This window comes from Amblyomma americanum, chromosome 6 (assembly GCF_052857255.1).
Source record: "Amblyomma americanum isolate KBUSLIRL-KWMA chromosome 6, ASM5285725v1, whole genome shotgun sequence".
Lineage (NCBI taxonomy): Eukaryota > Metazoa > Arthropoda > Arachnida > Ixodida > Ixodidae > Amblyomma > Amblyomma americanum.
The window spans coordinates 6,051,966-6,069,594 of NC_135502.1; the positions used below are offsets into that span (position 1 = coordinate 6,051,966).

The 17,629-nt window shown below is 49.0% G+C and overlaps 1 protein-coding gene across 21 annotated transcripts in view; it reads right to left on the reverse strand.

Moving 5' to 3' along the window:
- LOC144136224 (protein turtle homolog B-like) overlaps positions 1–17,629 on the reverse strand; it is an 873,939-nt gene that overhangs the window by 336,586 nt on the left and 519,724 nt on the right. For all 21 annotated transcript variants that reach the window (XM_077668373.1, XM_077668378.1, XM_077668372.1 and 18 more), the window contains one exon: positions 242–385. In XM_077668373.1, coding sequence (XP_077524499.1) covers positions 242–290 — 49 coding nt within the window. In that variant the 5' untranslated portion in view covers positions 291–385. The remainder of the gene's footprint in view (positions 1–241; positions 386–17,629) is intronic.

A 17,629-nucleotide genomic window follows, 5' to 3' on the forward strand; every position in this document is an offset into this window, starting at 1 on the left:
CACGCCTGTGATTTTTCGCTTACAACGCCGACAAAGAGGCCGACGCTGACAACGCCGATAGCGGGCTTTCTGGTGAACAGGGCGTTTAACGCCATCGCGTTAAAATAGGTTTAAGGACCCGCTCACATACGCCTAATCCCGAAATCTATGCGAAAACACAGAACGCGGGAGCGCGCACCACCGCTAGGTAGCGCACTGCGGTAGAGGAGGGAAGTGGGAGAGGGGAAAGGGAGGAGCTCACCTGAGACACAGACGGGCAGCAGAAACGCAAGACAGGCGAAACCGACCATCTCCACCGCCGCTGAGCTCTCTCGCGGTTCGCGTGATCTCACTTAGGCTGGACGATCGGGCTCGAGATGTCCTCCCTCGGTGCAGATTCGCCAGTCTGCGAGAAACAGAGAGAAGGGGGAAAAAAGGGGAGCACAAAAAAGAAATGAGTTAGAATAACGACGACGACACGTGCGCCGAGGCGGAGCTCGGCAACACCGGTCAGTTCACGAGAGCGCACGCGCCCCGCAAACACACGCAGAAGCAGCGCTCCTAGCTTCGGCGAAGATCAAATCACGCCAGGCCGCCAAACGGAACGCCGTATAAGTATCTGGCGGCTGGCGCACGGAACGGCTCAGTGAGCCGACCGAAGAACTCGTTACTTCGGAAGCGCTCGTCAAGCGCGAGATGACGCTCTCCAAGAGAATCCCCAATAAGACGCAATCGTCAAACAAAATGCAGAAACAAAACCGGCGCACTGAGGAGGACGTCGTAATCTTGGAAGGAGTAGACGCGATTAGGTCGCCCTTTGATGGCGGCTCCCGCTGAAGTCTTTTATTTATGCAAATTCGCATAAAACCTTTCAAATTTATGCAAATTAGGTAGACAGAAAGCGTCAGGGGTAAAGGCCCCAAAGAGGGAGATCCAAGCGCCAGCAGCAGGCTCTATGAGGTGGCCGCTTCTTGCTCCTCGTGGGCGGCACCAAATACGGCTAGATATGACAGAGGGGAAAAAAAAAGAAAGTACAAAGTGTCCGAGATAAACGCCCCTCCGTGTGCGACTCCGTGATGCCAGGACACAATATTTGTATAACGGATGCACTCCGGTTGTGAAAGAGGTGAAGGACCTCCATGTACGCCACACATAAGTGCCAGTAATGCGTTAAATAAATCATGCCTGTGAACACGCAGAGCTTCATCACGCAGATTTTTATAATTTTATGTAATGAGTCTGCATTTATCTTTCCTTTTTATGGATATACCCGTCATGCGGCGAGAGAAACATGCTGCAATATCACTGATAAATATTTGTGTTTAAAGAACTTTATGGAATGATCCTTATATCAATATTGTAGGGCTCTTTATAGTGAAAAGGCTGGGTACATCCTCGCATACAATCGTGGGCATGTTCGAATTGCTGTCAGACAATTGAAATGGATTTAATGGTAGTGAAACTTTGAAAAGGCCTCTAACTCGCGCATGAATATTACTTATGATTTAAAATTCACACAGGCTAACACATTACCTGGCGCGGTCGCCGACTGGTTATATCTTTGCGCTGGCATGCAGAAGAAAGCCAGAAGAAAGATCGCAGGATTACCTGTCAGCTGCGAACCCTTACAAAATTGTTTCAAACAGTCTATAGACTGTCTACAGACTTTTGTCTATAAAGTCTATACACTTTCTATAGGTAAATGTTATTGACGAGTCTATAAGCAATACAGATCCTATAGAAAGTCTATGAACAATCTGTAGATTTATGGCCATAAACATTTAGTCGACTTTTGTCTATAGAAAGTCTATAGACTATAAATAGACAGAAGGAAATACCTACAGGAAGCCATTACAGTGTATAAGAAGTCTATACATTCTATATATCACTCTTATAAGGGAAGGCCGCACATAAAACCAGGCAAAATGCTAAAACATCCATGAACTCTACTTTTGTCAGATTTCAATGGTCCTAAATTCATTTATATCTTCGTTCATTTTCACTTCGAAGCTAAACTAATGTGAATTTTATTACAACATGTATTTGGGGATCCTGCCTGAACCATCTTCACGCACAAAATTAAATTTCAAAGCATTAAGGAAGAAAGCCTCTACTAATTAACGTCGGCATTAACTAAATGCCGGCAAGGGTCGGTTATGCGCATTTGTGTCCTAATGTTGAGAACAAAACCACATTTCATTTCTAGTTGTATGCATAAGAAAAGTTCTTCGATGTTCATTCAACATGCAGAAGTTAAATTTTTATCTGTTCCAAAAAGCGAAAATTTCCATTTTATCTAACAAAAGGTTCGTGCGTAAATCATACGCAAAGACTTCGAGGTGAAACAAATAATTAAATAGAAATTCCGAACCCGAAGTATTTACACCATCTCACTAAATGCATGGCACAAGCGCTGCGAGCACGAAGGACCGTCTGCAGAAGAAAGTGAGCGAATATGCTCGGGGCCCGAAATAATAATACAAAGAAATAGATGCAATGCAGACCGGTTCGAACAATGTCTCTAGGGGTGCGGACAGCCAGAGAATGTTCGCCGACAACATTGTCCCCTCCCAGAGCGCTGTAGCGGGAGCTTTTGCACCCCTAATGAATATTAATGATTGCATGCAGCCGCGGACGTACAGTTTTCCTCGGTGTCGAGAGAACCCGAACAAAGAACGAAAGCGCGAAATTCGTCCCACTCCAAATAATTTTCCTCCAGTTGTTTTTCCTCATGCTCGTAAGCTAGTTAAGCTCTCGACAGGCATAACGGTGGCCTGCGCTTGCGCGGATGTAGCAGTCATTACCGGAAGGTTATTACCTAAACCAGCCTTGAATTCTTGGAACCTGAAGCGAAATCAGCAGCTTAGGATCCGTAATAGCCGCCGCGGTGGCTCAGTAGTTTCGGCGCTCGGCTGCTGACCCGAAAGACGCGAGTTCGATCCTGGCCGCGGCGGTCGAATTTCAATGGAGGCGAAATTCCAGAGGCCCCTGTGCTGTGCAATGTCAGGGCACGTTAAGGAACCCCAGGTGGTTGAAATTTCCGGACCCCTTCACTACTGCATCCCTCATAGCCTGAGTCGCTTTGGGACGTTAAACTTCTATAAACCATAAACCTTAGGATCGGTACTATGTATTGTTCCTGCGCTTCAGGCTTACCATTTAAACTGTGCACTGTTTCTCAGTTTTCATTCCTTTGTGCACTTAGAGAATTTCAATGCCCGCCACATCTGCAGTTAGCCTCAGCAAAAATTGAACTGCATCCATCCTTAGATCCACACTAAAGGGGAAGCTGTTGTGTCGTCTTCGAAATATGTATAGAAGATGCCACCGTAACCAACACTGCTGAGTACTGTGCACCTGTGACGTGTTTGACGGTAAAAGAATCGTTCCCTTCACGACAGAAGAAAGAAATGCCGTAGTGGAGGGCTCCGAAATAATTTCTACCAGCTGGGAAACTTTAACGTGAACTGACATCACACAGCACACGTGCGCCTTAGCGTTTCGCCTGCATCGAAACGCAGCCACCGCGGTCGGGTTCGAACCCGGGTACTCCGGATCAGTAGCCGAGCGCTCCAATCACTGAGCCACCGCGGTGGGTAACTCCCTCCTTTATCCCTTCCCTTGGCACGGTTCAGGTGTCCGCCGAGATGTGACAGATACTGCGCCATTTCCTTTCCACAAAACACCAATTTTAAATTTTCAATTTCACCACGCTCTCTGCTCCTCTGGTAACCGATGTACGCGCAGTAGCATGAGGTCCCTGCTATCCGGGGGCCCACAACATAATTACTACGAGGAAGTTGCGAGAAGGCAGCATTTTATTTATTTATATCTTTTAAGGACAACAGGTTACAGCATTTTCTGTTTTCAAATTCACGCAGAGCGCAGCTTCGGCCATGAAATGTGGCCTGCCGTTGACCGCTAAAGCCAGAGCTCTTTGATAATATGCAGGTTAAGAAAGGCCAGCCCTAAACCCTTCTATTCCCCTGGCCACTTCGCGGAGGTCAACGGACGATGGAGTCCTCTATGAGCTGGACCGAGGGCTATTGGCTGCGTCTATTGGCGCTCTTGTTTGTTCGCACTGTACTGTGAACTTCTGCAGCGCTGAGCGGTTCGTTTGACAGCCATAGTGGCGTGACAATTTGCAGACGTCAAAGTTTCGCCCAGTAATAATGCCAGATTTTCAAACACAGCCACTACGTGGAGTTTCACGAGAAGTTTAATGAAAGAGTTCTGGTTGAAGCCTCATTGTAGCACACCGCAGGGCTTATTCTAACAGAACAAGTGGCAGCTCTATCAAGAAGCCGCACCCTTGGGGAAAAAATTGCTGCGATAGAGAGTCGTCTCATTGCATCGAGAGAAGCCATTCTGCCTCCTAGCGTGAGAGAAAATATAAAGAGAGCGAAGCACCAACATCGACAGAAGCAACGATTGCAAGGAGAAAGGATATCGTAGTCGAGCTCGACAAAGGTGACGGTGGGTTTGAGCAGGATTGAAATCTGATAAGGAGAGCCCACCTGGCTGCTATGCGAAGGACCCATTCATTGGTCGACTGGGTCAAGTGGCATTCCATGATGACAGGTCGGTGAAGTGGAAGGCCTAATGGCTGCCACGCGGCCTTGTCTCTGTCACGGAAACACGACTAAGGCGGGCGGCGCCTCGCTGGCTTCCGCCTTTGGAACTACCGGATCTCAGCTTGGCGACGAGGCCGTGCAGCAAGCAGTGCTCCGTTGGCCGAACACCAAAGCTGGAACCGAGTCGTGGGACGAGCTCTCGCTGACAAGAAAGGTCGCCGATTGTTTTATTTAAAACAATTTTGCTTGTTGAAAGCGTATTTCTGATTTTTTTCCCAGTCACAGGAATCGCACTTTCATTTTAAGTGTGGCATCGACTAAAGCACACAGAGAATTGCTGCAAAAGCTGTAAAAAAATGCAGCCCTCATTCAGTGGAATATATGCTGAGGGTCAGTCATACTGAATACTTGTCTGAATACGTGCTTTTGCATAATTTAGTGTCCCTAACGTTTGACATGCTCGAAACGAACGCGAATTATCTCTTATTTTCGTAAGCCCAGTAATGGCTGAGTACGCTGGTAAAGTCTCCCAATAAATTTGGGTACGTGAGTGCTATGAATTTAACTCAACAAACCTTCTCCGCAAATTCACAGGCATTCTGTGGATCCAAGAACGCTCCTTTTACTCCACTTCATAAAAGACCATTAAATCCTGACCTACTTGGCAGTGCATATAACGTCAAGGTTGGTGTTAAGTGCGAAGGTAATTTCTGAAGATGTCTTCTCTTTTCTGCATTAATAAAACTCAGAGCGAACAAGGATGCAGAAAGAAGAAAACTACACAGCACAGGCGCTCTATTGTACACTCTTCTCGGTCCTTCGTCCTCGTTCGCGCTGGGTTTTTTCCTCCAAAGTGAACGTCACCTAACTCACCCACCTTGCCATCCTACTACAGCTGTTTTCATCGTTAAGAAGGCTGTGGTAGAAACGTCTTTTTAATCTAAAAAAATAACTCACTCCGAGTTTTTTCGACGCTTTCATACAATGTATTGCTGCTGTTTCTGATGTTCACAAAGGAATACCGTAAGTTGCTTATTCAAGTACTGTGTAGTAGGCAAAGACGATGCAGATTTTAAGCTCATCAAATCAAGTAACTTTAATAAATCATTCACTTCTTGTTGCACTTCACAAGGCCCCCGTCGTGCCTAAATCGCACCTGTCTACTATTGTTTTCTTTATTTATCATCAGAAATTCAAAATTTCCTATTTCGCCAAGCCATCCAGCATTTATTTTCCTTTAAGTGCGGCTGAGTTATGCACACGCTTTAAATTAAAAATCCAGAGTTTTCTTTTTATCTAGTTATAGCCGCAACATTCGAAAATCACTTTCTGCAAGCTTTCTCGGAAAAAGTTATGACGCCTGAAAGCACATTTCATGGATCGGTGTTAATAAAATGATCGAGATATCTATTCAAGTAGTTGAGTTTAACATCGCCTGAAATTCCCTGTACGGAAAGCCTTCGAAGAGCCAGCTTACTTGAAGTCATGTATCATGCACAGAGATTATTTGAAATCATGCTCCTCAGCTGAATAAGTTCCCCGAAACAATACCGTCGCATCAAAAAGAGTGTTTTGTTAATTCTGCAAAAAGTGCACACGCGCCGACGAGGTAGTGCTTTTTCGTCATTCTCCAAAACGCAGGCATACGAAATGAAGTGGGCAGGCGTGGAAAAATACCAAAAGGAAAGTGAATAGTTAAATCAAAAACATTATTACTCCTTAGAGTATTCGACGTTGAGTTCAGTGGGCGGGTCCCTAGTCCAGGGCTCCAGCGGCTGCGGAGCATGCCCGGGCCTACCAACTGGACTCTACTGTTTGTCTTCAATGGACAGCGCGGCCTCCCAATGCTCCTGAGTGGGATTACGTGCTGTGATTTTCTAACAGCCCCATGCTGTGTGGCCTAGTGCTGGCCTGTCTCCGCATCAATTACATGTGTCTCGGTATGTAGTTGTGTAGATATTATTAAAAATATGGAGGTTTGTGAAGGTTTTTTGTCTGCAGTTGATTCCAGCAGACCGGCTGTACCCTGCCTAGTTATGGATGGGGGTGGGGGGTGGGGAGGGGGGGGACGGCTTCTGGTGCCGCTGAGGTCTTTTTCTTTCCATCTTTGCTCTCCTATACTTGAACTCTCCTACTTTCAGCACGCGGCAGCGAGCGTGGCTCTGCTTGAGCCAGTAGGCAGGCCCGTGCACTTTCCTTTTCTTCCTATCAGCAACTGCAGTAGCAGCAGAGGAGCTCCAGTATGCCGCCGTATGTACGTTCGCGATATCGTATCGGTTCCTATGTCGTCGACAGCCGCTTGGTTAGTGTGGCCGCAATCCGTGGCGTCTTCGAATGGTTCCCGGTGAGTCCGGTGTGTCCATGAGCGCGCGTAATGTTACGTCATTCTGAGCTGGCGCCTCCTTTGCGCCTCATATTAAAACAAAGAAAGGAGCTTGGCTAACATGCCTCGTGGTCTCCTTCAATGACGTGCGGGAGACTGTTCACCTTACGCGTAGCAGAAGAAAGTCGCGCGCGTACGTGGTCATCCCGAAACAGGACCAGGCTCTCCCTCGATGATGGATGCATTGTCTGAAGTGCCTCAGAAAGGTCGCGCAGCTCAGACTTCAAAAATTCTTATCTAGAAAAAACACCATTGCAAACAAGCTCTATGCTTTCTTACAATAAACCTCTGCACAGAAAATCTTTCATCACCACAAGCACAATTGGGCCTGTGTTGTGGTGTATCTGAAAGGAGCTTTCGATGGCCAGTTTAAAACATTCGTGTTCAATCAGCTCGCCACAATCGGTGTCGCCGCTACCAAGCTCTCCCTCTTTATTACAAACTGGGTTTTCAAGCGCCATGCTCGCTGACATCCAGATCTCGCTATAGCCGTACGGCTCAGCTTCCAATCTAGACATCAGGGTATGCACAGTGTGCACCATACATTAAAAATTAAATTTTCCTAAAGTGCGGTTTTCAGTCTAATTAGTTCGCTGGTACAATACTACCACAGCCGTTTTAAAGACGGCCCTCTGTTAATTGTGAACAAAAGGCGCGGACGCGCAGACGAAGGAGCGGTTGCCGCGTGTTCGAATGCGCAGGCGCACGGGCTGAGGAACGCAGCAGAGAACGAAAGTAGCAAAGGAGAAAAAGAAAACTAAAGGAGGCATTACTAATGGGCTTTTCAGGCCACACTCTTTGCCGAAGGACCACAGCCGCATCAGTCTTCCAGGCCGGACCCCCGCCATGTCACTGACACAGTCTGTGCCACTGAAACCGTGCGGCAATGGAGGAGCAAAAGTTGGCCTCAACTGATGTGCGACCTAATTCACAAATTCTTTCCTAGAGATATCCAAGGCTGACTAAGGGCGGAATATTTGGCTTCCGTGTCGCCAGGTGCCCCGATAGATTTGCGCATGGTGACAAGCCAATCACGCAGTGCTCCTACTTTGAGGTTACTTTCAAAATTCTTCCCTTGGTTAAGTGCTGACGTCGGTTGAATTTTCCGCAATGCTGCACCGTTCTAGCGACATACCCTCTAAAGGAGAGTCTTTCGAGCAACGGCGGGCACAGTGGCCACGTTTTCGTCCAGCTGTATGAACGCCCCTCCCCCTTTTCATCTCCTTTGCATCCTTCTCCTCTTCCCCAACAACTCTCTTCCCTTCTAGCTCCAAGCCGGCGTCCCGGCGGGTCTCACTGGCGGCCGGGCGAGGAAGGAGGCCCCGCAAATGGACCAGACCTCCCTGTCCCTGCTCTCGAAGTAATGAAGATTTATACGCTGCTGGCTCCCGCCGCCGAATTTATCAACTGGCCACGCGCTCGCGAACAGCACCGCCCCCCGTCCTCTCTAGTCTCGGCAGCCCGCACCCACAAACCACGGCGACGGAGGCTGCGGCAGGGCCACTCTCCTTGCGGCGGGATCATTCTTGATTCTCTTGTGTTTACTTGAGGCCGTCTTTCTCCGGGGTGACCCTCCAGCCCCCGGCTGCGTTCCCTCCCGTCCCTCTCCGGCCACCGCCCAGGTGCAACAAATGAAATGGTCCCGTCTGTTTGTCAGGCCGCTTGCTCCCATTACCCGCATCGCGCCGTCCCTCGTCGGCTGCCGCGGATGGTGCTGACGCCCGGGTCGCGGCACGGAACGACGGTGGGGATAGAAAGAAGCCGCATCGTGATGGCTGTGCGCTTGCCTGGCGCCTCTATATCGAGCAATGGACACTTCACAGCGGCTTCGTTGAAAAGGCCTCGCCGTCGGCGTCCATGTTTAGTACGCCTGAAAGAAAAACAGCAGCGTTAATCTGCCTGCCAACGAGAAGGATACCTGTAGCGGACGAGAGATTTGCGCATTCGAAATTTTAATGGTGTGGTCGCGGGATCGAAGCAGGTGCGCCGCATGTAGGTCTTACTGCGTGCACTCTTTTGGGGTGTTTGGACGAGGGCAGTGAGGCGGGGATGTACTATTGGGGAATAAAGTTTTTGGGGCGCGAGTTCTTGCAGGAGGAGGAGGTGCATAAACTTTATTTTAGTCGAGAAAAGTAGCAAATGGTGTGGGGTTATAGCCCCATCAAGTGGCCATCAGCCCGTGGCGTTCGGCTACTTCTAGGACTCTTGTCACAACCCGGATCTGTGTGTCCGAATCGGAACTGAGCAATGTGGCCTCCCACTGGTCTGGATTCGAGAGCTGAAAACCCCGCGGAGGGGAGTCCTGAGAGCAAGCCCAGAGTGTGTGGGATAGAGTGACATGTTGGCCACATAGTTGACAGGAGGCATATATCGCGCGGTTGGGGTAGGAGTTCGTTTGGAGTTGCCTCCACGCAACCGCTTGGGGTTTGGTTAGAGAAATATGTGCGGGGGGATATAGAAGCGGTAGTGCATGGTTATGTCATTACATGTAACCATACGATTTTTCGCCGTCCACAGGATGGGCGACACCACATCCCGGTCGACGAATCCACGGGCATGATTGTGGGCCGCCTCGTTCTCCATTGGGTAGCGTGTCCGAGCCTTCGGGTTGAAGAAATATGGAACTTGAAGCTTGGGAAAACGAAAAACAAAGGCGTTTACTGACACTTTTCAAGAAACTTGATTACATAATTTAGAAGGAAACAGAAAGATCAAACAGCCCAGAATTAAAAGTTCGTTGCGTCGAGTGACTGGATGACTCTTGTCGCCAAGGCCTAGAGCCATTTGATGAGCCTTCTCGCTAAGGCCCAGAGCGATCGATCGTACTCAGAACGCCGTTAAATACGCTTAGGCTCCGCCTCTTTCACCACACGATTCACAGATGGGAAGAGTAGCCGCACATAGCACACTGAGCCCAGTGGGAATGGGCGAGGAGGGTACGGAGGTCCGCTGCTACTTCGTCCGAAGCAGTCAGTCACGGTAGTTTCGGGAATGCGCTTTTGCCCGCTTCCTTTCGTCGTCTTGTCCATCGTGGGTCGCGTCTCGCAGTCCGACACAAGGGGAGCGTGCGTGGGAAAGATTCAACAGGTAGCTTCCCCGAGACATCTTTTTTTCGTTTCGTGGGGTTAACGAGGGGTGAAACAACGTGCCCCCAGCAGGGCTGTAACAGTGCGCAGGGACCCAGATCAATTGGATCGGGCGGAGTTGGTCCTTGGTGGAGGGGAGGAGAGATAGGGTGACGGGGGGACCCGGCTTGTGGCGAAATTACGAATCGCAGATTTAGAGTCGCTGAAGATGGTTTCTGCAGAGATGGAGACCATCGCCAATGGCCGCCTCCTCGGCCTCTTCAGACGATCTGACGGGAATAGAGCACGCAACCAACGGCCGTCCAGAGTAGTTTACAACCGCGGGCGAAAAAGCATCGCGATCAGAGTATTCGGCGGCGTCGCCGTAGACCGCTATGTGATCTGTTAAATACTTTTTATGCAGAGACTTAGCCCTGTTTTTGCGGCGAGCGACATGATACTCTGGGTTCATGTTTTTAAGGAGAGGGGTAACGATAAGATTGCTGTGGATATGGGACGAAAGCTGGGCCTTGTCAGCGACGGTCGTTTCGAAGCTTATTCCAAGCTTGTCGAGTAAGTGACGTCCCGTGGAGGTGTGGGTGAGACGCTCGTACTGAGAAGTGAGATGAGCTTCTGAGAGCTCCGTCACAGTGTTGTAGACCCCTAATGCCAGTAGTTTATACGTGGGGGTCCGGTGGGGGAGATTTAGAGCCACCTTGTATGCCTGTCTAATAAGGCAGGCAACGCGGTCCCGTTCCTGGCAGCTAAGGTAGAGGTAAGGGAGGGTACATGTGAGGCGACTGATAAACGCCTGAACAAGACGTCGGAGGTCAGCCTCTCGCATGCCTTTATGTTTATTAGCAATGCGATGAATTAGGCGAAAGGTCTGCGAGACAGAGTTCTTGAAAAACCGTTTATTATAGCACCACCACGCAACCCAGTTGCCTGGTATTGTTGCCAGAGGAAGTATTATTTAGGCCTCTAATAACTTAATATTATATCAGGCGACTGGATAGAGAGATGGAGCTACAATAAACGTATTTCCTAGAACTCGCATCCCGTAAACTTTTGTCACCGATAGTGCAACTATCACCGATCTCACTCGCACGTAGAGCGGGCATTGCGGCGATGGGTGGGAGGTAAGAGGTCGTGTTTCCTGGAGGGTTGCGTAAACCTGGGAGCCTTAAGGGCAGTTTTACAAGACAGGTAAACGAATTAAGGTTTCCAAATAAATGCATCTATCTTCAGACATTATATGAAGAGCGCCAAGGAGTAGCTGCATTAACGGCAAAACCGGCACTAAGAGTCGGCGCTTCGGAGCCAACACTGCAGCAGCTTTTGCGTAAACGGGGTGTTAAACTGAGTATCTATAAGAGAAGAATCAGCTGCTGCGTTAAAATATTCTGCAGACGCGTTTCGTGGATTTTACCAGAATTAAATGCGGATATTTTTAGATAATTTAGTGATCCGTTCAGAGAGAATTTTTATCTTTGAAATTGCAAGCAATGTTTCGCGAAATTGCCTTCTTTAGTAGCAAAGTGCATGAGACCGTGCCAGCATGCTCCAGCGAGCCCAATCACAAGCACTTCTTAATACGAGCTTGTTCACACATTAACTCCACCTCCGAAGGTTTATCTGCTGTCAACTTACGCGGGCAGAAGAAAGAACAAATTGTGAGCAAATGACTGTGGAGGAGGAAGCTTTTTTGTGAAAAAGATAACTTTGACCATACGATCTGGCAGTGCGAAGTCCGTAAGCTCCCCTCAGAACTCTAGCCTGAACTCTCTAAAGAAGCTCGGTTATGATAAGCTAAGGTCCAGCGATGACCGCCGCATTAAGTCCAAGGCCGTCGAATGGACCGGCGTCGCCAAAGGTCTCTTCGGCCTGTGGGACGTCAACTAACTTGCCTCAATCCCCTACGCTTATGCTCAATAAATTATGCTCAATAAATAAATCTCAGTTGGTAAGAACACCGGACGCGATATTCGGAGGTCGTGGGTTCGGATCCCACCGGCGGCATGGTTTTTTTTTCTGCTGCGTTATAAGTAATTTTCTTTAAACCGATTGATTGGCACTACAAATTAAAAAATAATAAAAAAACATTCCCCTATGCATCTTGGTTTCGGTGACTGTTGGCTTCCTTAATATGTTTGTGAAACGAGCCCCTCATTTCCTTTACCTTGTCTGCTTATATATATATATATATATATAAAGTAGGTGAGTCCGAAAGAGGTAAGGACTCCTTGCTGCACCTCAGCTACATTCGAAAACCTTCCTCATTGGTTTTCTATGGCAGACTTTACTCGATGCGGGTGATAGAAATTTTTGAAAAGCAACATTTTGCTTCGCATCGGAAGAATGTACCATTACTTCCATTTTTAGATATCAGCACCTTGCAATTTTCCGCAGTTTCCTCACAGTTAAAACTGACGTCCGAGAATCCTGGACTTGGAAAGATGTGTGTTGTGTTTTGTTGGGTTTAATGGCACATAGGCACCTAAGGCCATCAGGCAGCAATTACAAGGCATAGAAAAGTTTTTAGAGGATTTCATTAAAAAAAAAGTGGAATAGTGATCGGTGGTGTAGAGGGCTTAAAACGTTACTTTTATAAAACTGCCTACTGATGATTAAGAAAGACATTTTAAATATGGTCACTAGTACAAGTTTTGAAGAGGGTCAGGTAACCTCAGTGACCAAACTTGGCTAGGCAAGGATCTCGAGGCTCCCAGCAAATCAAATAAAGACCTCAGCCTTCTTCTCAGGAGTGAGAAAGTGGCTGAGCTGTATTGTAAAATTAAGCGAAGCATTGGGTAAGAACTCACAATTTCTGAGGAAAACGTGCTTCTCTTAGAAAGCTAACAACGTATGACATGCCAACCATTCAATTATCACTTAAGAGAAGCGCTGGGTGAAAAAAATGCATTCATCATAATAGTGAGTAAAATGGTTCTTTCTTAGTTTTTCTAGTTTTGAGCATGTGAATAAAATATGGTCTAGTGCGAGCTCGTCTCCACATCTTTAAAAAACAGGTTTTTCTTGTTTCATCAGTAAGTGGTTACGTGTCATGAGTGTGTGTCCCGTGCGAAGGCGACATAAGATTACTTAAGTGAAACGTTCCTGATGTCGGCATGATTTTTGTTCCCCCGAGTTGGGCTTTATGAGGTGTAGTTCGTAGTTCAGTTCATTATCCCCCTCTTTCTGCCATTTGTTCTCCAATTTATTAGGTATCAACTTCATGCAGTCTTTATAAGCTATGTTCACATTTTTTATTGCAGCACTCCGAGCTCATACAGCAGCTGAGTCGGCTCATTTCGAAAGGTGCAGACAAGCTTATTTGTTTCGTAACACTGCGTGGAGTATTAGCCGGCAGCATTAGACCGCAAGCCCAGCGACTCTAGCGAACAAGCGAAGATAAATGCACCCGTCCAGTTATTGCGATACGCTTTCAGGCGAGACGCAATGCCTGGCAGCAACATCAACGTTAGCGATTGTTAAATGAGGAAAAGGCTGACGGTATATTCCACAGCATGCACCCTTCTCCGCTTGTCTTTTAAAGAGAAGAGAGAAGAAGCCCCCGGTAGTGCTCGTATCAGGGGTGCAATCCAGTCAACAAGGCCCCTTCCCAATAAAAATGCACACGCCCGCTCGATTCCAGCTTATTTTCTCCGTTTTCCTCGCCACGCATCTCGAGTACACAAGCAGCAGCGGTTTTCTGGCCCAGCGCGGCGCATAGAGAGGTATGCGCTCTCGCGTGTTGCTCCAGGGCCGTGTACGTCAACAGCCGATGGCATTATGAAAAAAAAAAAAGGCAACGCCATGCATACCACGGCCTGCAACATATGACTGCGCGCTCTTGCAATAGGCTTCACGCCAGCGTGACTGTGAGGCGTCTGCCCTGTAACGCTGAAGCACAGTTGCTGCAAGCATAAAGCCAAGTGTGAGGTAAAACAAGAATGAACAGTCGGCAGGCACCAGGTTCCATCCCCGCTGTCGGAGCTGCAAGAGCAGAATGCTCACCCACCCTTCTGCCGCACAGATCGGCTCCCATCGCGGCGTTACGTGGCCCTTCCTCCGTCCCATTATACCTGCAACGCACGCACACACACACGACGGAGCGCGAACGGCGCGTTTTTTTGCCGGCGCCAGCGGCGGCAGCTCCGATAAGGGTTGTTACGGCCGGGCATTCCCTGCGCCAGAGCACCGCCCCGCTTGCTCGATCAAACGCCACGGACGACGGGGCACGTTACCGCGCGCGTTACCCGGCGCTGGCGTGCGCGAGAAGGGGGGCGAAAGCGGAGCTGCGCGAGAAGCGTTCAAAATGTAGATTCGGTGAACAAGCCAGGCGAGCGGTGTCATTACCGCAACGGGCCTTACCACCATTAAACGCGGTGCCGCTCGGCATAATGCAGGAGAGCCTTCTCCCCCGCCTTCATCCTCGTGCTCCTCGGGCCGTCATCGCGCCCAACACCGCCACAGCTGAAGCGCGCGCGTGTCGGCCGCTATAACATCGGTGTGGCGAAGAACAGCAGCAGAAGCGTGTGCCGCTTTGTTTCTCTGCCGGGCGATAACCCAGCGGCGCTCAGGTCGTAAACGAACCATAAAGTCCCGATATGAGACGCAGCAGCCCTCTTCAAAAACGAACGTGGGCGCGAGAGTGACTGCGTTGACTAAACTGCTCGCGACCACAGTTGCGTGCACCGCTGCGTGAACTCTTCTTTGCCTTTGAGTGTTAAAGACGATTCCGGCTAGTAAACGTGGACCCACTGTGGTCAAGGGCCGGCGTTGGCGAAGGTACGACAGTGAAGAACCTCGTAAAAACGCAACACGCGTAAAACAGTCCTGCACTGGAGTTGTGTGCTTCCTGCGAAGTTGGAGCCCCATATTATCAAGCCACTACTTGAGCTAGACGTCAAGAACTAGATTTCTAAGGCGATGACACAAGCTGATGCTCGTGTCCGGGCATGTAGGTTCTAATAATAAACCCAGGACTATGCAAGAATAAAAGAAACCCAACATTTGGCTCTGTTTCAGGGAATGCTGAAAAGTAACGGTAGTTTACTACCGGTTGTCGTCTGCGGTGTCGTAAGGCGTCAAGCAAGCACCCGAGCATGCGAGCGTTAACGCCGACATGCGTCACGCCAGCGACACCCTTAGCGGGCCACGCCTATGCAGTAAAAGAGCTGCTAAGGACGTCACCTCATGTACCATGGGGGGAAAAGTAACATACCCCCCTCCCCCCACTCCAAGTTCCTGTCCGTGCCACTCTTCGCGGGGGCGCCACCTGACAAAACACTTCTGGTGTCGAGACCGGCGCAATGAATCCGTTTCGACCCCGGAAGTGCTTTGTCAAATGGCGCCCGTACGCAGAGTGGCACGGGTAGGAACTTGGAAGGGGGGGTCTGTTTCTTTTGACTCCGATGGTACATTGCGGAAGCGTGTTCAGAAAATGGCACAAGTGTGGTCAGTAGCTAACAGTTCACACTTCGGACTCCCCAGGCGCCTGTCTAGGTGCGCTCGTGAACGCCCCTTGTACTGCGCGAAGGCAAAAGAATTGTGCCACTTGTGAAGAGCATTAGTACCAGGCGGCACTCTACAGGATTCGAACCGCCTGCCCTCTTTATGAAGCGGGGATAACTCTGCTGAATAGTGACGCTGGTGGCCAAGCGCATTCGCTAACCTTCGAACAGACGAAGTTGATGCGCATGGCCGCCATATACAGCCATTGATGGTCGCTGACAGTGCGTGCTTTGGCTTTTAAGCGACGGTAGTCGCGGGCACCATTCTTGAAGCGCGCGAGCACCTAGACGGCTTCTTCAGAAACTTATGGCGTAATCCTATCGTCGATGTGGAGCAAGTTTTTCTTGCTCCATTAAACAGAAGAGCGTGTTTCAACGGTCGATTTGGATTGAGATCCCGAGTTCTGATTGGACTGCCACGATGCTGCTTCGCGGATTCAAAGACGCTCCGAATCGTCGTTCGGAACACCCAGTTAGCTTCGCAAGGGCAGCACGCAACTGAGCGTGGAGAGGTAGCATGCGAAGGGGAGGTGTCACGAAAGTGCAGCGCGCAAGAACAGTGAGCGGAAATGAGAGCGGGTGGATTCGCCACAGACGAGGGTTTAGGGAAGGGGGATCGGGTGAGTAAGGCGGTATCTTGCGAAATCGTCACAGACTCGCTGGGTCTCTGCAGCTGGCCTAAAGTGGACGCTTCTTCTTCATCCCAGGCTCTGAAAGGGGCCGATTGGAGCATAAAAAGGGGCGCCACGTGGTTACGCAACTGTTATAAGTGGATCACGACGAGTGTCGGTGGCGGCGATAGGATCTCTAAATAACGCGGTCCTTAACCAGGACGAGTTGGCGTGTGCTCTCTTGCGATGGGGCCGCCCGAGGGGCCTAGAGCGAGAAGCTGGGAAACAAGCCCCTCCAGTTTTATGTAAGCTACCCTGTATCCGTTTTTAGAAAAGGCTGAGACATTGCAGAAACTACGATTTCCTTTTGGTCATGAAAAAAAAAAACCAAATAATCAATAGTTTCATTTCAGTAGTAGCCATTTATGCGCAGAATAGCGATGGGTGATTGAACAGCAGCTTGGTTTGGGCTAGTCGGTAACAGTTATCTGAAAAAATAGCGCAGAAAAGACACGGACGACACAGATGCTTTTTTTTTATCACAGAATGAACCGTGGCAGGTGAGGATAGAAAAGAGCCCAATGTAGGAGAAATTTGGTACAATAGTAGCGTCTGACCCGTCCGCATCTGTGCCGTCCGTGCCTTTTTCCTCTATGTTTTCAAAAAAAGGTGAATGAAAATTCGCAGTTTTAAAGTGTAAGTACGAATTATTTTCCAGGCTGTAACGGTTGTTTATTTTTAAACGTTCATTACGGCGTGCTTTGCCGCGAAGTTATTGTTTGTTTTTTTGCATGTTAATTGGTCAAGACCTAACTTTTTTTTTTTGCTTAGCTAAAGGCGACAAAACTATCAGGAACGGTTGTAGCCTAACCTGAATGTGTCTACAATGCTCGAGACTATTGTCTGTGTTACAGGCGCCTCATGTGGAATGTTCGTCATAGCTTTTAAATTTCTCGCGACAGAGATACACGGTGATTGTGACCGTCGACGACCGCCGTCACACTTGCTAGGCTACTGTCGCCGCCGCAGAGTTCTCTTTGCAGGCATGGATTCGCTCAGCTAACAGTTCGAGTTTAACGCCAGTCTTATTTGTGCAATCCATATCTACGCCCGTCCTGTCGATCAGTGAATGTAGCAAGAACACATTCTTTTTTTATGTTTTGTCGAGGCGACCGGGCCGCGTTTCGCAGAACTTTCCGTGAGAAGTTGATGCTCTGACTTGGCGACCTCGACAGTTTTTTTTGTAAGTGCAAATTCACGACTCTTAAACAGGAGAGCCGACCGTATAATTTCCTCCTACGCTTGCCGCCATGCAGGATGTACCTGCGGCAGCAGCCTTGAAACCACAAAGAGCGGAAAAACTCTCGACCGTTTCACCATGCGATCGGCAAGGCAATGGCGCCGCTCCACTCAGCCGTCCGCAGCAGAACGTTTTGCGCATGCGCATTTGAGCGCTCGCTTAGCGTAAAAGCGGTGCGGATCTCGTAAACACTGAGCTACA